This window comes from Pleurodeles waltl, chromosome 1_2 (genome assembly GCF_031143425.1).
Source record: "Pleurodeles waltl isolate 20211129_DDA chromosome 1_2, aPleWal1.hap1.20221129, whole genome shotgun sequence".
NCBI lineage: Eukaryota > Metazoa > Chordata > Amphibia > Caudata > Salamandridae > Pleurodeles > Pleurodeles waltl.
Genome location: NC_090437.1, coordinates 1,342,988,704 through 1,343,009,469, shown reverse-complemented (window position 1 = coordinate 1,343,009,469; position 20,766 = coordinate 1,342,988,704). Strand labels below are relative to the sequence as shown.

The following is a 20,766-nucleotide window of genomic DNA, read 5'->3' as shown; positions in this document are numbered from 1 at the left end:
GACCACAGAGAGACCCCTTCAATGCAACAGGGGGACAGATGGAGACCCCTTCAATGCATTAAGGGGACATAGAGAGATGCAACAAGGAGACAAAGGGAGACACCCTTCAATGCAACAAGTGGACAGAAGGAGACCCGTTCAATGCATCAAAGGATCCAGAGGGAGATCCCTTCAATGCATATGAGGTACCAGAGGGAGACCCCTTCAATGCAACAAGGGGACAGAGGGAGACCCCTTCAATGCAACAAGGGGACAGAGGGAGACCCCTTCAATGCAACAAGGGGACAGAGGGAGACCCCTTCAATGCAACAAGGGGACAGAGGGAGACCCCTTCAATGCAACAAGGGGACAGAGGTAGACCCCTTCAATGCAACAAGGGGACAGAGGTAGACCCCTTCAATGCAACAAGGGGACAGAGGTAGACCCCTTCAATGCAACAAGGGGACAGAGGGAAACCCCTTCAATGCAACAAGGGGACAGAGGGAAACCCCATCAATGCAACAAGGGGACAGAGGGAAACCCCATCAATGCAACAAGGGGACAGAGGGAAACCCCATCAATGCAACAAGGGGACAGAGGGAAACCCCTTCTATGCAACAAGGTGACAGAGGGAAACCCCATCAATGCAACAACGGGACAGAGGGAAACCCCATCAATGCAACAAGGGGACAGAGGTAGACCCCTTCAATGCAACAAGGGGACAGAGGTAGACCCCTTCAATGCAACAAGGGGACAGAGGGAAACCCCATCAATGCAACAACGGGACAGAGGGAAACCCCATCAATGCAACAAGGGGACAGAGAGACCCCTTCAATGCATCTGAGGAACCAGTGGGAGACATCTTCAATGTATCTGAGGGACCAGAGAGATACCCCTTCAATGCAACAAGGAGAAAGAGGAAGACCTCTTCAATGCAATAAGGGGACAGAGGGAGACCCCTTCAATGCAACAAGTGGACAGAAGGAGATCCGTTCATTGCATCGAAGGATCCAGAGGGAGATCCTTTCAATGCATATGTGGTACCAGAGGGAGACCCCTTGAGTGCAAGAGGGGGACAGAGGGAGACACCTTCAATGCAACAAAGGGACAGATGATGACCCCTTCAATGCAACAAGGGTACTGAGGTAGACCCCTTCAATGCAACAACGGGACAGAGGGAAACCCTTTCAATGCAACAAGGAGAAAGAGGAAGACCTCTTCAATGCAATAAGGGGACAGAGGGAGACCCCTTCAATGCAACAAGGGGACAGAAGGAGACCAGTTCAATGCATCCAAGGATCCAGAGGGAGATCCCTTCAATGCATCTGAGGGACGAGAGGAAGACCCCCTCAATGCAACAAGGGGACAGAGGGAGACACCTTCAATGCAACAAAGGGACAGATGATGAGCCCTTCAATGCATCCGAGGAACCAGTGGGAGACATCTTCAATGCATCCGAGGGACCAGAGAGATACCCCTTCAATGCAACAAGGAGAAAGAGGAAGTCCTCTTCAATGCAATAAGGGGACAGAGGGAGACCCCTTCAATGCAACAAGTGGACAGAAGGAGATCCGTTCATTGCATCGAAGGATCCAGAGGGAGATCCCTTCAATGCATATGAGGTACCAGAGGGAGACCCCTTCAGTGCAAGAGGGGGACAGAGGGAGACACCTTCAATGCAACAAAGGGACAGATGATGACCCCTTCAATGCAACAAGGGGACTGAGGTAGACCCCTTCAATGCAACAAGGGGACTGAGGTAGACCCCTTCAATGCAACAAGGGGACAGAGGGAAACCCTTTCAATGCAACAAGGGGACAGAGGGAAACCCTTTCAATGCAATAAGGGGACAGAGGGAGACCCCTTCAATGCAACAAGGGGACAGAAGGAGACCCCTTCAATGCATCCAAGGATCCAGAGGGAGATCCCTTCAATGCATATGAGGTACCAGAGGGAGACCCCTTCAATGCAAGAAGGGGACAGAGGGGGACACCTTCAATGCAACAAAGGGACAGATTATGACCCCTTCAATGCAACAAGGGGACTGAGGTAGACCCCTTCATTGCAAGGAGGAGAAACAGGAAGACCTCTTCAATGCAACAAGTGGACAGAAGGAGACCCCTTCAAATGCAACAAGTGGACAGAAGGAGGCCTGTTCAATGCATCCAAGGATCCAGAGGGAGATCCCTTCAATGCATCTGTGGGACGAGAGGACGACCCCCTCAAAGCAACAAGGGCACAGAGGGCGACCCCTTCAATGCAACAAGGGGACAGAGGGAAACCCCTTCAATGCAACAAGGGGACAGAGAGAGACTCCTTCAATGCATCCGAGGAACCAGTGGGATACATCTTCAATGCATCCGAGGGACCAGAGAGATACCCCTTCAATGCAACAAGGAGAAAGAGGAAGACCTCTTCAATGCAATAAGGGGACAGAGGAAGACCCCTTCAATGCAACAAGTGGACAGAAGGAGACCGCTCAATGCATCGAAGGATCCAGAGGGAGATCCCTTCAATGCATATGAGGTACCAGAAGGAGACCCCTTCAATGCAACAAAGGGACAGATGATGACCCCTTCAATGCAACAACGGGACAGAGGGCAACCCCTTCAATGCAACAAGGAGAAAGAGGAAGACCCCTTCAATGCAACAATTGGACAGAGGGAGACCCCTTCAATGCATCCAAGGATCAAGAGGGATATCCCTTCAATGCATCTGAGGGACGAGAGGAAGACCCCCTCAATGCAACAAGGGGACAGAGGGAGACCCCTTTAATGCATCAAGGGGACAGAGGGATACCTGTTCAATACATCCAAGGGACCCAAGGGAGACCCCTTTAATGCATCCGAGGGACCAGGGGGAGACTCCTTCAATGCAACAAGGGGACAGAGGGAGACACCTTCAATGCAACAATGGGACAGAGGGAGACACCTTCAATGCAACAAGGGGACAGAGGGAAACCCCATCAATGCAACAAGGGGACAGAGGGAAACCCCATCAATGCAACAAGGGGACAGAGGGAAACCCCTTCAATGCAACAAGGGGACAGAGGGAAACCCCTTCAATGCATCCGAGGAACCAGTGGGATACACCTTCAATGCATCCGAGGGACCAGAGAGATACCCCTTCAATGCAACAAGGAGAAAGAGGAAGACCTCTTCAATGCAATAAGGGGACAGAGGGAGACCCCTTCAATGCAACAAGTGGACAGAAGGAGACCCGTTCAATGCATCGAAGGATCCAGAGGGAGATCCCTTCAATGCATATGAGGTACCAGAGGGAGACCCCTTCAATGCAACAAGGAGAAAGAGGAAGACCTCTTCAATGCAATAAGGGGACAGAGGGAGACCCCTTCAATGCAACAAGTGGACAGAAGGAGACCCGTTCAATGCATCCAAGGATCAAGAGGGAGATCCCTTCAATGCATCTGAGGGACGAGAGGAAGACCCCCTCAATGCAACAAGGGGACAGAGGGAGACCCCTTTAATGCATCAAGGGGACAGAGGGATACCCGTTCAATGCATCCAAGGGACCCAAGGGAGACCCCTTTAATGCATCCGAGGGACGAGGGGGAGACTCCTTCAATGCAACAAGGGGACATAGGGAAATCCCTTCAATGCAACCGATGGACAGAGGGAGACCCTTTCAATGCAACCGATGGACAGAGGGAGACCCCTTCAATGCAACAAGGGGACAGAGGGAGACCCCTTCAGTGCAACAAAGGGAGACTATTTCAATGTAAAAGGAGACAGAGGGAAACCTCTTTATTCCATCAAGGGGACAGATGGAGACCCCTTCAATGCATATAAGGGACCAGAGGGAGACCCCTTCAATGTAAGAAAGGGACAGAGGGAGACCCCTTCAATGCAAGAAAGGGACAGAGGGAGACCCCTTCAATGCAAGAAAGGGACAGAGGGAGACCCCTTCAATGCAAGAAAGGGACAGAGGGAGACCCCTTCAATGCAAGAAAGGGACAGAGGGAGACCCCTTCAATGCAAGAAAGGGACAGAGGGAGACCCCTTCAATTCAACAAGGGGACATAGGGAGACACCTTCAATGCAACAAGTGGACAGAGGTAGACCCCTTCAATGCAACAACGGGACAGAGGGAGACCCTTTCAATGCAACAAGGGGACAGAGAGAGTTCCCTTCAATGCATCCGAGGGACCAGTGGGAGACACCTTCAATGCATCCGAGGGACCAGAGAGATACCCCCTCAATGCAACAAGGAGAAAGAGGAAAACACCTTCAGTGCAACAAGGAGACCCCTTAAATGCAATAAGAGTACAGAGGGAGACCCCTTCAATGTATGCAAGGGACTGGGGGGGACCCCTTCAATGCATCCATGGGACCACAGAGAGACCCCTTCAATGCAACAGGGGGACAGATGGAGACCCCTTCAATGCATTAAGGGGACATAGAGAGATGCAACAAGGAGACAAAGGGAGACACCCTTCAATGCAACAAGTGGACAGAAGGAGACCCGTTCAATGCATCAAAGGATCCAGAGGGAGATCCCTTCAATGCATATGAGGTACCAGAGGGAGACCCCTTCAATGCAACAAGGGGACAGAGGGAGACCCCTTCAATGCAACAAGGGGACAGAGGGAGACCCCTTCAATGCAACAAGGGGACAGAGGGAGACCCCTTCAATGCAACAAGGGGACAGAGGGAGACCCCTTCAATGCAACAAGGGGACAGAGGTAGACCCCTTCAATGCAACAAGGGGACAGAGGGAAACCCCATCAATGCAACAACGGGACAGAGGGAAACCCCATCAATGCAACAAGGGGACAGAGAGACCCCTTCAATGCATCTGAGGAACCAGTGGGAGACATCTTCAATGTATCTGAGGGACCAGAGAGATACCCCTTCAATGCAACAAGGAGAAAGAGGAAGACCTCTTCAATGCAATAAGGGGACAGAGGGAGACCCCTTCAATGCAACAAGTGGACAGAAGGAGATCCGTTCATTGCATCGAAGGATCCAGAGGGAGATCCTTTCAATGCATATGTGGTACCAGAGGGAGACCCCTTGAGTGCAAGAGGGGGACAGAGGGAGACACCTTCAATGCAACAAAGGGACAGATGATGACCCCTTCAATGCAACAAGGGTACTGAGGTAGACCCCTTCAATGCAACAACGGGACAGAGGGAAACCCTTTCAATGCAACAAGGAGAAAGAGGAAGACCTCTTCAATGCAATAAGGGGACAGAGGGAGACCCCTTCAATGCAACAAGGGGACAGAAGGAGACCAGTTCAATGCATCCAAGGATCCAGAGGGAGATCCCTTCAATGCATCTGAGGGACGAGAGGAAGACCCCCTCAATGCAACAAGGGGACAGAGGGAGACACCTTCAATGCAACAAAGGGACAGATGATGAGCCCTTCAATGCATCCGAGGAACCAGTGGGAGACATCTTCAATGCATCCGAGGGACCAGAGAGATACCCCTTCAATGCAACAAGGAGAAAGAGGAAGTCCTCTTCAATGCAATAAGGGGACAGAGGGAGACCCCTTCAATGCAACAAGTGGACAGAAGGAGATCCGTTCATTGCATCGAAGGATCCAGAGGGAGATCCCTTCAATGCATATGAGGTACCAGAGGGAGACCCCTTCAGTGCAAGAGGGGGACAGAGGGAGACACCTTCAATGCAACAAAGGGACAGATGATGACCCCTTCAATGCAACAAGGGGACTGAGGAAGACCCCTTCAATGCAACAAGGGGACTGAGGTTGACCCCTTCAATGCAACAAGGGGACAGAGGGAAACCCTTTCAATGCAACAAGGAGAAAGAGGAAGACCTCTTCAATGCAATAAGGGGACAGAGGGAGACCCCTTCAATGCAACAAGGAGACAGAAGGAGACCCCTTCAATGCATCCAAGGATCCAGAGGGAGATCCCTTCAATGCATATGAGGTACCAGAGGGAGACCCCTTCAATGCAAGAAGGGGACAGAGGGGGACACCTTCAATGCAACAAAGGGACAGATTATGACCCCTTCAATGCAACAAGGGGACTGAGGTAGACCCCTTCATTGCAAGGAGGAGAAACAGGAAGACCTCTTCAATGCAACAAGTGGACAGAAGGAGACCCCTTCAAATGCAACAAGTGGACAGAAGGAGGCCTGTTCAATGCATCCAAGGATCCAGAGGGAGATCCCTTCAATGCATCTGTGGGACGAGAGGACGACCCCCTCAAAGCAACAAGGGCACAGAGGGCGACCCCTTTAATACATCAAGGGGACAGAGGGATACCCGTTCAATACATCCAAGGGACCCAAGGGAGACCCCTTTAATGCATCCGAGGGACCAGGGGGAGACTCCTTCTATGCAACAAGGGGACATAGGGAAATCCCCTCAATGCAACCGATGGACAGAGGGAGACCCCCTTCAATGCAACAAGGGAACAGAGGGAGACCCCTTCAGTGCAACAAAGGGAGACTATTTCAATGTAAAAGGAGACAGGGAAAGCCCTTTAATCCAACAAGGGGACAGATGGAGACCCCTTCAATGCATATGAGGGACCAGAGGGAGACCCCTTCAATGCAACAAAGGGACAGAGGGAGACCCCTTCAATGCAACAAAGGGACAGAGGGAGACCCCTTCAATGCAACAAGGGGACATAGGGAGACACCTTCAATGCAACAAGGGGACAGAGGTAGACACATTCAATGCAACAGAGGGAGACCCCTTCAATGCAACAAGGGGACAGAGAGAGATCCCTTCAATGCATCCGAGGGACTAGGGGGAGACCCCTTCAATGCATCCATGGGACCGCAGAGAGACCCCTTCAATGCATTAAGGGGACATAGAGAGATGCAACAAGGGGACAAAGGGAGACACCTTCAATGTATCGAAGGGACCAGAGGGAGAGCCCTTCAATGCATCCAAGGGACCCTAAACAAGGGAACAGATGTAGACCCGTTCAGTGCATCAAGGGAACAGAGGGAGACCCATTCAATACATCCAAGGGACCAGAGGGAAACGCCTTCAATGCATCTGAAGGACGAGAGTGAGTCCCCTTCAATGCAACAAGGGGACAGAGGAAGACCCCTTTAATGCATCAAGGGGACAGAGGGACACCCGTTCAATACATCCAAGGCACCAGAGGGAGACCCCTTCAATGCAACAAGGGGACATAGGGAGGCCCCTTTAATGCATCTGAGGGACCAGAGGGAGACCCCTTCAATGCATCCAGGTGGCAGAGGGAGACCCCGTCAATGCATCAGAGGGACCAAAGGAATAATCTCTCAATGCAACAAGGCGAGAGAGGGAAACCCCTTCAATCCAATAAGGGGCAAAGGGAGACAACTTAAATTCATCCAAGGGACCAAGGGAGACCCTTTCAATGCAACAAAGGGAAGCTCCTTTGAAGCAAAGGAACAGAAGGAGGCCACTTCAATGCAACAAGGGGACAGAGGAGGACCCCTTCAATCAAACAAGGGGACTGAGGGTGACCCCTTCAATGCAACAAAGGGACAGAAGGGAACCCCTTCAATGCGTCGAGGGACCAGAGGGAGACCCCTTCAATGTAACAAGGGGACAGAGGGAGATCTTTTCAATGCAACAATGGAACAGAGGGAGAACCCTTCAATGCAACAAGGGGACAGAGGGAGACCCCTTCAGTGCAACACAGAGACAGAGGGAGATTCCTTCAATGCAAAGGGGGCAGAGGGCGACCACTTAAATTCTACAAGGGAACAGAGGGAGACCCCTTCAATGCATCCGAAGGAGTCCCCTTCAATGCAAGAAAGGGACAGAGGGAGACCACTTCATTACAACAAAGGGACAGAGGATGACCCCTTCAATGTAACCAGGGGAAGCGGATGACCCCTTTAATGCAACAAGGGGACAGAGGGAGACTCCTTCAATGCAGCAAGGGAACAGAGGGAGACCCCTTCGATGCAACAAGGGAACAGAGGGAGACCCCATCGATGCAACAAGGGAACAGAGGGAGACCCCTTCGATGCAACAAGGGAACAGAGGGAGACCCCTTCGATGCAACAAGGGAACAGAGGGAGACCCCTTCGATGCAACAAGGGAACAGAGGGAGACCCCTTCGATGCAACAAGGGAACAGAGGGAGACCCCTTCGATGCAACAAGGGAACAGAGGGAGACCCCTTCGATGCAACAAAGGAACAGAGGGAGACCCCTTCGATGCAACAAAGGAACAGAGGGAGACCCCTTCGATGCAACAAAGGAACAGAGGGAGACCCCTTCGATGCAACAAAGGAACAGAGGGAGACCCCTTCGATGCAACAAAGGAACAGAGGGAGACCCCTTCAATGCATCCAGGGAAACAGGGATTGATTTCTTCAATGTAACCGGGGAAACAGGAATAGATTTCTTAAATGGAACTGGGGAAACAGCGAGAGATTCCTTCAGTGCCACCAGGGAAACATGGAGAGATTCCTGCAAATAAACCACGGAAACATGAATAGATTCCTTCAATGAAACCAGGGAAACAGGGAGAGACTACATCAATGCAACCAGAGAAACAGTGAGTGATTCCTTCAATGCAACCAGAGAAACAGGGATAGATTCCTTCAATGCAACCAGGGATACAAGGAGAGATTAATTCAGTGAAACGTGGAGAGATTCCTTTAATGCAACCAGGGAAACAGGAGGGAGATTCCTTCAGTGAAACCATGGAAATCGGTAGTGATTCTTTCTATGCAACCAGAGAAACAGGGAGCGATCTGTTCAATGCAACCAGGGGAGCAGGGATAGATTACATCAACCCCTTCAATACAACCAGGGAAACCGGGGGAGATTCCTTTAATGCAACAAGAGGAAAAGGGATAGATTCCTTCAATGCAACCAGCGAAACAGTGAAAGATCCCTTCAGTACAACCAGAGTGAGATCCCTTCAATACAACCAGAGTGAGATCCCTTCAATACAACCAGAGTGAGATCCCTTCAATACAACCAGAGTGAGATCCCTTCAATACAACCAGAGTGAGATCCCTTCAATACAACCAGAGTGAGATCCCTTCAATACAACCAGGGAGAGAGTCCCTTCAATACATCCAGGGAGAGAGTCCCTTCAATACAACCAGGGATAGATTCCTTCAATACAACCAGAGTGAGATCCCTTCAATACAACCAGAGTGAGATCCCTTCAATACAACCAGGGAGACATTCCTTCAATACAACCAGGGAGAGAGTCATTCAATACAACAAGAGAGACATCCCTTCAATACAACCAGGGAGACATTCCTTCAATACAACCAGGGAGACATTCCTTCAATACAACCAGGGAGAGAGTCATTCAATACAACAAGAGAGACATCCCTTCAATACAACCAGGGAGACATTCCTTCAATACATCCAGGGAGACATCCCTTCAATACAACCAGGGAGAGAGTCCTTCAAGGTAACTAGGAGAACAGGTGGAAACCTCTTCAGTGGCAATAAGGAGATACAGAGAGACCTCTTCAATGCAACAAACTGAGGAGACAGAGGGAGACCCCATCAATGCTATCATGCGAAAAGAGGGAGCCCCGTTGCTGAGGAGACAGGGGAGACCGCTATAATGAGTATAAGGAGTATGAGGAAGAAACCAAGGGAGATCTATACCGTTGTGGACACAAGCCCAATGCTGGCAAAGGGAGTGAGAAAAGCAATTTCCATGACACTAGCATGGTAGGAAGGGCCCTTCCCTAGATGTAGGGGGAGGGAGACGGCAACCAGGGCGAGGGAGAAGATGGCAACCAGGGCGAGGGAGAAGATGGCAACCAGGGCGAGGGAGAAGATGGCAACCAGGGCGAGGGAGAAGGAAGGCAACCAGGGCGAGGGAGAAGGAAGGCAACCAGGGCGAGGGAGAAGATGGCAACCAGGGCGAGGGAGAAGGAAGGCAACCAGGGCGAGGGAGAAGGAAGGCAACCAGGGCGAGGGAGAAGATGGCAACCAGGGCGAGGGAGAAGATGGAAACCAGGGCGAGGGAGAAGATGGAAACCAGGGCGAGGGAGAAGATGGCAACCAGGGCGAGGGAGAAGATGGCAACCAGGGCGAGGGAGAAGATGGCAACCAGGGCGAGGGAGACAATGGCAACCAGGGCGAGGGAGACGATGGCAACCAGGGCGAGGGAGACGATGGCAACCAGGGCGAGGGAGACGATGGCAACCAGGGCGAGGGAGACGATGGCAACCAGGGCGAGGGAGACAATGGCAACCAGGGCGAGGGAGACGATGGCAACCAGGGCGAGGGAGACGATGGCAACCAGGGCGAGGGAGACGATGGCAACCAGAGCGAGGGAGACGACAACCAGGGCGAGGGAGATAGCACCTTCCATACACCCAGAAACCTTAGGGTGACCCATTAATTTCCATCAGACAGTGCGCGCGACCCTTCATGCGACGATTGGTCCGATAAGGTATCTCAGTGATCCGGGGCTGCGGGTCATAGGTACAACAGCCACCAGGTCCATTCAGCATGCATCCTTCCGATGTCGATAAAATGTGTTTAGTGAGAATAAACTCTGCTCTGCAGCGCTTTGAGGCTGGTTTGCTGGGTGTTAGCAGACACTCGAGCAGTTATTAGGAATATACTGGTTCCTGCCCACTTACCCTGCAACAAGGATGATGACGCGGAGAGGGTCCCGGACCACTGTGAAGAGGAAGAGGCCGAGGGCCGGCCCGAAGGCGATGAAGGCACACCCGAAGAAGACCGGGAGAGTCATGTCTGCTTATTTAGAGGTCAGGAGGGGTCAGCGCTGAGGAGGTTGAGGGGTCAGCTTGCAGCCCTCCTCCTCTCCTCCCTTGTGTCTAGCTCCTCTCCTCCCTCTGCATCTAGCGCCTCTCCTACCTTTACCCTGGCCTCGTAGCACTCTCCCAGCCCTCACTCCTGCCCCTGTGTCTTGTGGTTCTCTCCCCCTCCTGCACACACTGGCTGCAGCCCTCACCCTCTCCTCCCTTGTGTCTAGCTCCTCTCCTCCTTGTATCTAGCGCCTCTCCTACCTTCACCCCGGCCTCGCAGCACTCTCCCAGCCCTCACTCCTGTCCCTGTGTCATGTGGTCTTCACTCCCTCTTGTACACACTGGCTGCAGCCCTCCCCCTCTCCTCCCTTGTGTCTAGCTCCTCTCCTCCTTGTATCTAGCGCCTCTCCTACCTTCACCCCGGCCTCGCAGCACTCTCCCAGCCCTCACTCCTGTCCCTGTGTCATGTGGTCTTCACTCCCTCTTGTACACACTGGCTGCAGCCCTCACCCTCTCCTCCCTTGTGTCTAGCTCCTCTCCTCCTTGTATCTAGCGCCTCTCCTACCTTCACCCCGGCCTCGCAGCACTCTCCCAGCCCTCACTCCTGTCCCTGTGTCATGTGGTCTTCACTCCCTCTTGTACACACTGGCTGCAGCCCTCCCCCTCTCCTCCCTTGTGTGTATCTCCTCTCCTCCATCTGTATCTAGCGCCTCTCCTACCTTCACCCAGGCCTCGCAGCACTCTCCCAGCCCTCACTCCACTCTCCCAGCCCTCACTCCTGTCCCTGTGTCATGTGGTCTTCACTCCCTCTTGTACACACTGGCTGCAGCCCTCCCCCTCTCCTCCCTTGTGTCTAGCTCCTATCCTCCTTGTATCTAGCGCCTCTCCTACCTTCACCCCGGCCTCGCAGCACTCTCCCAGCCCTCACTCCTGTCCCTGTGTCATGTGGTCTTCACTCCCTCTTGTACACACTGGCTGCAGCCCTCCCCCTCTCCTCCCTTGTGTCTATCTCCTCTCCTCCATCTGTATCTAGCGCCTCTCCTACCTTCACCCCGGCCTCGCAGCACTCTCCCACACCCTCACTCTTTGCTCCTCCGCTTGCACTACTCCCGCCTGCTCACTCACTCTACCCCCTGCTGATCTGCAGACGCTTCCGGGTATCTCGTGGTGTTTTACATCACATCCAGCTTCACTTACACCCTTAAAAGGGCGATCGCTGTGGGCCCCACAGTGGTTATCATTTATAAACAAACCTTTTAAACTAAGTTTACCGCACGAGACAGGGACATCATTTTCTTGGCCTTTCCTTTGAGGGCATAATGCATTCTGGGAGATGTAGTCATAGTTCATTAAAGCGACTCCGATTGAACTAATACACACGAAACAAGGTTTTGTTAACAAACAATACAGGACATAAGCTTTGCTGATAGGACCTGCTCAGATGACCCTTCCCTAGTCCTAACCTCCACCCACCTGTCACAGCACAGACATGCAGCTCACCTCCTCTGGAAGAATGCTGGTCCATGTCACATTAAAGTGATGGCTTCAAGGCGCTAGTCACGAGCATGTGTCACAGCACAGACATGCAGCTCACCTCCTCGGGAAGAATGCTGGTCCATGTCACATTGAAGTGATGGCTTCAAGGCGCTAGTCACAAGCACAGTGCCTCTGATGATAGGACCTGTTCACGTGACCCATCCCTACTCCTAACCCCCACCCACCTGTGACAGCACAGACATGCAGCTCACCTCCTCTGGAAGAATGCTGGTCCATGTCACATTGAAGTGATGGCTTCAAGGCGCTAGTCACGAGCATGTGTCACAGCACAGACATGCAGCTCACCTCCTCGGGAAGAATGCTGGTCCATGTCACATTGAAGTGATGGCTTCAAGGCGCTAGTCACAAGCACAGTGCCTCTGATGATAGGACCTGTTCACGTGACCCTTCCCTACTCCTAACCCCCACCCACCTGTCACAGCACAGACATGCAGCTCACCTCCTCTGGAAGAATGCTGGTCCATGTCACATTAAAGTGATGGCTTCAAGGCGCTAGTCACGAGCATGTGTCACAGCACAGACATGCAGCTCACCTCCTCGGTAAGAATGCTGGTCCATGTCACATTGAAGTGATGGCTTCAAGGCGCTAGTCACAAGCACAGTGCCTCTGATGATAGGACCTGTTCACGTGACCCTTCCCTACTCCTAACCCCCACCCACCTGTCACAGCACAGACATGCAGCTCACCTCCTCTGGAAGAATGCTGGTCCATGTCACATTGAAGTGATGGCTTCAAGGCGCTAGTCACGAGCATGTGTCACAGCACAGACATGCAGCTCACCTCCTCGGGAAGAATGCTGGTCCATGTCACATTGAAGTGATGGCTTCAAGGCGCTAGTCACGAGCATGTGTCACAGCACAGACATGCAGCTCACCTCCTCGGGAAGAATGCTGGTCCATGTCACATTGAAGTGATGGCTTCAAGGCGCTAGTCACAAGCACAGTTCCTCTGATGATAGGACCTGCTCACGTGACCCTTCTCTGGTCCTAGTGGAGGTCTCAGTGAGACCTCTACCCACCTGTCACAGCACAGACATGCAGCTCACCTCCTCTGGAAGAATGCTGGTCCATGTCACATTGAAGTGATGGCTTCAAGGCGCTAGTCACAAGCACAGTTCCTCTGATGATAGGACCTGTTCACGTGACCCATCCCTAGTCCTAACCCCCACCCACCTGTGACAGCACAGACATGCAGCTCACCTCCTCTGGAAGAATGCTGGTCCATGTCACATTGAAGTGATGGCTTCAAGGCGCTAGTCACGAGCATGTGTCACAGCACAGACATGCAGCTCACCTCCTCGGGAAGAATGCTGGTCCATGTCACATTGAAGTGATGGCTTCAAGGCGCTAGTCACAAGCACAGTTCCTCTGATGATAGGACCTGTTCACGTGACCCATCCCTACTCCTAACCCCCACCCACCTGTGACAGCACAGACATGCAGCTCACCTCCTCTGGAAGAATGCTGGTCCATGTCACATTGAAGTGATGGCTTCAAGGCGCTAGTCACGAGCATGTGTCACAGCACAGACATGCAGCTCACCTCCTCGGGAAGAATGCTGGTCCATGTCACATTGAAGTGATGGCTTCAAGGCGCTAGTCACAAGCACAGTTCCTCTGATGATAGGACCTGTTCACGGGACCCTTCCCTACTCCTAACCCCCACCCACCTGTCACAGCACAGACATGCAGCTCACCTCCTCTGGAAGAATGCTGGTCCATGTCACATTGAAGTGATGGCTTCAAGGCGCTAGTTACGAGCACGGTGCCTCTGATGATAGGACCTGCTCACGTGACCCTTCCCTGGTCCTAGTGGAGGTCTCAGTGAGACCTCCACCCACCTGTCACTGCACAGACATGTAGCTCACCTCCTCGGGAAGAATACTGGTCCATGTCACATTGAAGTGATGCCTTCAAGGCGCTAGTCACGGGCACAGTTCTTCTGATGATAGGACCTGCTCACGTGACCCTTCTCTGGTCCTAGTGGAGGTCTCAGTGAGACCTCTACCCACCTGTCACAGCACAGACATGCAGCTCACCTCCTCTGGAAGAATGCTGGTCCATGTCACATTGAAGTGATGGCTTCAAGGCGCTAGTCACAAGCACAGTGCCTCTGATGATAGGACCTGTTCACGTGACCCTTCCCTACTCCTAACCCCCACCCACCTGTCACAGCACAGACATGCAGCTCACTTCCTCGGGAAGAATACTGGTCCATGTCACATTGAAGTGATGCCTTCAAGGCGCTAGTCACGGGCACAGTTCTTCTGATGATAGGACCTGCTCACGTGACCCTTCTCTGGTCCTAGTGGAGGTCTCAGTGAGACCTCTACCCACCTGTCACAGCACAGACATGCAGCTCACTTCCTCAGTGTAGGAGGCTGGCCTGGCTTATAGTGGGTACCGGATGGTACTTACTTTACACCTTGTGCCAGGTCCAGTTATCCCTTATTAGTGTAGAAGAGGTGTTTCTAGCAGCTTAGGCTGATAGAAGGTAGCTATGGCAAAGCAGCTTAGGCTGAACTAGGAGACATGCAAAGCTCCTACTATACCACTTATATCATATAGCACTATATCATAAGAATCACAATACTCAGAGTTACTAAAAATAAAGGTACTTTATTTTAGTGACAATGTGCCAAAAATATCTCAGGGGATATACTCCCTTAGGAGGTAAGTAAAATACACAAAGTATACACACAAACCAAAATCAGGGAAGTAAACAGTTAGAAAAGTAGTGCAAACACTGCAGAATACAATAGGATGCAATAGGCCTGGGGGCAACACAAACCATATACTAAGAAAGTGGAATGCGAACCACTTAGGGACCCCAGGCCTGGTGTAGTGTGTAGAGGGTCTCTGGGAGTGTAAGAAAACACTAAGGGTGTCCAAGATACCCCACCCCAAGACCCTGAAAAGTAGGAGTAAACTTCCCCTACTTCCCCAGAAACACACTAAAGTCGTGATAGGAGATTCTGCAAAGACCACAACTGACTGCAAAGCACTGAAGACTGATTCCTGGACCTGAGGACCTGTAAAGGAAGGGGACCAAGTTCAAGAGTCACGAAAGTGTCCATGGGGGGCAGGAGCCCACTAAACCCGGATGAAGGTGCAAAATGGCTGCCTCCGGGTGGAAGAAGCTGAAGATTCTACAACAACGGAAGATGCCAGGAACTTTTCCTTTGCACAGAAGATGTCCCACGGAATGCTGGAGGATGCAGAGTTGTTTCTATGCAGAAAGACCGCAAACAAGCCTTGCTAGCTGCAAAGGTTACGGTTGAAGAAAATGGGCGCTGCCCAGGCCCAGGAAGGACCAGGGGGTCACCACTTGGAAGAGGAGACAGAGGGGGCCCTCAGCAACACAGAGAGCCCATGCAGAAGAAGGCAGCACCCACAGAAGTACTTGAACACGGGTTCAAGAAAACTGAGCATGGCGGTCGTCTCAACACTACAAAAGAGGGTCCCACGAAGCCGGAGGTCAACTCAGCGAGTTGAGCAATGCAGGACGGAGTGCTGGGGACCTGGGCTGTGCTCGAAAGATTCCTTGCTATAGAGCACAGAAGCCCTAGCAGCTGCAGTTCACGCAGTGCACAGGATTACTCTCTGGCGAGCGGAGGCAAGGACTTACCTCCACCAAATTTGGACAGATGGACCACTGGACTGTCGGGGTCTCAGTGAGACCTCTACCGACCTATCGCAGGATAGAAGTGCATTTGACCTCCTTGGGAAGAATTCTGTTCCATGTCACATTGAAGTGATGGCTTCATGGCGCTAGTCACAAGCATTAATCATTAACAGGCACCAAGAAGGTTATGGTACAAAGAGAGGCATTTGCCCATGTGCGATTTCCATACCTTGAGCTATGTGCCCCCAGGTTTACTTCTTTACTAACCAGCAAGAATATTGTTTACAATGTGAAAGGCTGATTTGAACCCCTGGGAGGCATTTGTAGGAAAGTACCCTCTTTTTGGTATGGTTACCCCCACTTTCTGCCTGATGTCAGTGTGCTTTGACTGTGTTCACTGGAATCCTGCTAACCAGGACCCCAGTGACTGTGCTCTCTCCCTCTAAATTTGGTTGCTGGGACTTCACACTCCCCACATTTGGCATACTGGTGCTCCCATATCAGTCCCTAGTATATGATACCCAGGGCATTGGGGCAGCAGGGGTTCCCCATGGGCTGCAGCATGTATTATGCCACCCATGTGGAGCCTGTGCAAAGGGTTCTGCAGGCCTGCCATTGCAGTCTGCGTGACCCGGGTGCATGCATCCTTTCACCACAGGTCACTGCACCAGGTCACTTTAAGTCACCCCTATGGCAGGCCCTCCTAGCCCAGAGGGCAGAGTGAAGGTACCTGTGTTTGAGGGCACCCCCGCACTAGCAGAGGTGTGTAGGAAAGTACCATCTTGCCCGGCATGTTACCCCCATATTTCACTGTATATGTTGTTTTAGTGTATGTGTCACCGGGACACTGCCAGCCAGGGCCCCAGTGCTCATAAGTGTGCCATGTATGTGTTACCTGTGTGATGACTAACTGTCTCACTGAGGCTCTGCTAACCAGAACCTCAGTGGTTATGCTCTCTCTGCTTCCTAAATTGTCACTAACAGGCTAGTGACCAATTTCACCAATTCACATTGGCATACTGGAACACCCTTATAATTCCCTAGTATATGGTACTGAGGTACCCAGGGTATTGGGGTTCCAGGAGATCCCTATGGGCTGCAGCATTTCTTTTGCCACCCACAGGGAGCTCTGACAATTCTTAAACAGGCCTGCCACTGCAGCCTGAGTGAAATAACGTCCACGTTATTTCACAGCCATTTACCACTGCACTTAAGTAACTTTTAAGTCACCTATATGTCTAACCTTTACCTGGTGAAGGTTGGGTGCTAAGTTACTTAGTGTGTGGGCACCCTAGCACTAGCCAAGGTGCCCACACATCGTTCAGGGCAAATTCCCTGGACTTTGTGAGTGCGGGGACACCATTACACGCGTGCACTATACATAGGTCACCACCTATGTATAGCGTCACAATGGTAACTCCGAACATGGCCATGTAACATGTCTAAGATCATGGAATTGTCACTCCAATGCCATTCTGCATTGGGGAGACAATTCCATGATCCCCCGAGTCTCTAGCACAGACCCGGGTACTGCCTAACTGCCTTTCCCGGGGTTTCACTGCAGCTGCTGCCAACCCCTCAGACAGGTTTCTGCCCTCCTGGGGTCCAGCCAAGCCTGGCCCAGGAAGGCAGAACAAAGGACTTCCTCAGAGAGAGGGTGTTACACCCTCTCCCTTTGGAAAAAGGTGTCAGGGCTGGGGAGGAGTAGCCTCCCCCAGCCTCTGGAAATGCTTTGATGGGCACAGATGGTGCCCATCTCTGCATACGCCAGTCTACACCGGTTCAGGGATCCCCCAGCCCTGCTCTGGCGCGAAACTGGACAAAGGAAAGGGGAGTGACCACTCCCCTGACCTGCACCTCCCAGGGGAGGTGCCCAGAGCTCCTCCAGCGTGCCCCAGACCTCTGCCATCATGGATTCAAAGGTGTGCTGGCACACTGGACTGCTCTCAGTGGCCAGGGCCAGCAGGTGACGTCAGAGACTCCTTCTGATAGGCTCTTACCTGTGTTACTAGCCTATCCTCCTTCCTAGGTAGCCAAACCTCCTTTTCTGGCTATTTAGGGTCTCTGCTTTGGGGAATTCTTCAGATACCGAATGCAAGAGCTCACCAGAGTTCCTCTGCATCTCTCTCTTCACCTTCTGCCAAAGGATCGACCGCTGACTGCTCAGGACTCCTGCAAAACCGCAACAAAGTAGCAAAGACGACTACTGCAACCTTGTATCGCTTCATCCTGCCGGCTTTCTCACCTGTTTCCTGGTGGTGCATGCTCTGGGGGTAGCCTGCCTCCTTCTTGCTCCAGGAGCTCTGAAGAAATCTCCTGTGGGTCGACGGAATCTTCCCCCTGCAACCGCAGGCAACAAAAGACTGCATCACCGGTCCTCTAGGTCCCCTCTCAGCACGACGAGCGTGGTCCCTGGAACTCAGCAACTCTGTCCAAGTGACTCCCACAGTCCAGTGACTCTTCAGTCCAAGTTTGGTGGAGGTAAGTCCTTGCCTCCCCACGCTAGACTGCATTGCTGGGTACCGCGTGATTTGCAGCTGCTCCGGCTCCTGTGCACTCTTCCAGGATTTCCTTCGTGCACAGCCAAGCCTGGGTCCCTGACACTCTAACCTGCAGTGCACAACCTTCTGAGTTGTCCTCCGGCGTCGTGGGACTCCCTTTTCTGACTTCAGGTGGACTCCGGTTCACTCCTCTTCTAAGTGCCTGTTCTGGTACTTCTGCGGGTGCTGCCTGCTTCTGTGAGGGCTCCCTGACTTGCTGGTCGCCCCCTCTGTCTCCTCATCCAAGTGGCGACATCCTGGTCCCTCCTGGGCTACAGCAGCATCCAAAAACCCTAACCGCAACCCTTGCAGCTAGCAAGGCTTGTTTGCGGTCTTTCTGTGTGGGAACACCTCTGCAAGCTTCTTCACGACGTGGGACATCTATCCTCCAAAGGGGAAGTTCCTAGTCCTCTTTGTTCTTGCAGAACACAAAGCTTCTTCCACCTGGTGGCAGCTTCTTTGCACCCTCAGCTGGCATTTCCTGGGCATCTGCCCACTCTCGACACTGTCGCGACTCTTGGACTTGGTCCCTTTGTCTTACAGGTACTCAGATCTGGAAATCCACTGTTGTTGCATTGCTGGTGTTGGTCTTCCTTGCAGAATCCCCCTATCACGACTTCTTTGCTCTCTTGGGGTTGTAGGTGCACTTTACACCTACCTTACAGGGTCTTGGGGTGGGCTATTTTTCTAACCTTCACTGTTTTCTTACAGTCCCAGCGACCCTCTACAAGCTCACATAGGTTTGGAGTCCATTCGTGGTTTTTCATTCCACTTTTGGAGTATATGGTTTGTGTTGCCCCTATACCTATGTACTCCTATTGCAATCTACTGTAACTTTACACTGCTTGCATTACTTCCTTTTGCTATTACTGCATATTTTTGGTATTGTGTACATATATCTTGTGTATATTTGGCATCCTCATACTGAGGGTACTCACTGAGATACTTTTGGCATATTGTCATAAAAATAAAGTACCTTTATTTTTTAGTATATCTGTGTATTGTGTTTTCTTATGATATTGTGCATATGACACCAGTGGTATAGTAGGAGCTTTGCATGTCTCCTAGTTCAGCCTAAGCTGCTCTGCTATAGCTACCTTCTATCAGCCTAAGCTGCTAGAAACACCTCTTCTACACTAATAAGGGATAACTGGACCTGGTACAGAGTGTAAGTACCCCTTGGTACCCACTACAAGCCAGGCCAGCCTCCTACAAGGTGTCCCCATGAACTCCAGCTCCATTTTCCTGGACTTCGTGAGTGCAGGGGCACCATTTTATATGTGTACTGGACATAGGTCACTACCTATGTCCAGCTACATAATGGTAACTCCGAACCTGAGCAAGCTTGGCATCAAACATGTTGGAATCATACACCAATACTGTTGCAAGTGTTCGAAGTATGATTCCATGCACTCTGGGGGCTCCTTAGAGGACCCCTACCATTGCTCCTACAGGCCTTCTGGGGTTTTCTGGGCAGGCCAAGCTGCTGGCACCCCTCAGACGCTTTCTGCCCTCCTGCTGCTTGACCAGCTCAAGTCCAGGAAGGCAGAACAAAGGCTCTCCTTTTGGAGATGGAGGTAACACCCTCTTCCTTTGGAAATAGGTGTTACATGGCTTGGGAGTGGTAGCCTCTCCAAGCCACTGGTATGCTTTGAAGGGCACATTTGGTGCCCTCCTTGTATAAACCAGTCTGCACCGGTTCAGGGACCTCCAGTCCCTGCTCTGGTGTGAAACTGGACTTTGGAAAATGGAGTAACCATTCCCCTGTCCATCACCACCCCAGGTTTGGTGCCCAGAGCTCCTCCAGGTGGCCACTTGATTCTGCCATCTTGAATCCAAGGTGGGCAGAGGCCTCTGGGAGCAGCTGAGTGGCCAGGTCAGGCAAGTGACGTCACAGCCCCCTCCTGATAGGTGGTCACCTTGCTAGGTGACCAATCCACCTTCCAGGGCTATTTAGGGTCTCCCTCTTGGGTGGGTCCTCAGATTCGATGTGCAGGACTCCAGCAGGACTCCGCTGCAATGTTTACTTTGACTTCTGGCCACTGGACTCCACAGGAACCTACAATCTGCAGCTACAGTGACGACTCTGCTCTGCAACATTGTTTCTCTGGCTCCTTCCAGCAACTGCAACATTTTCCCAGCTGTGCATCCTCTGAGGGTGGCAATTCTTCAGTCTGCATCGAGAAGCAAAAATGAATCTGCCTTGGAGTGAAGGAGTTCCCTTCTCTGCATCTGTAGGCACCAACAGCAACGACGACCGGAAGCATGGCTCTCCTCTCCTCTAGAGCTGTGAGGATCCTGCCTTATGGGTGGAGTGGTCCCCTTGATCCTCTCTACCAGCTGACCAACTTGAAGATGGTAAGCCT

At 52.0% G+C, this 20,766-nt stretch overlaps 1 protein-coding gene across 1 annotated transcript in view; it reads right to left on the bottom strand.

The window, feature by feature from the left end:
• Positions 1-11,811, bottom strand: part of LOC138252285 (gamma-secretase subunit APH-1A-like) — a 105,978-nt gene extending 94,167 nt beyond the window's left edge. Inside the window, exon 1 of the mRNA XM_069205724.1 lies at positions 10,551-11,811. Within this exon, the coding sequence (XP_069061825.1) occupies positions 10,551-10,663 (113 nt within the window). The 5' untranslated portion in view covers positions 10,664-11,811. The remainder of the gene's footprint in view (positions 1-10,550) is intronic.
• Positions 11,812-20,766: the final 8,955 nt, after the last annotated feature.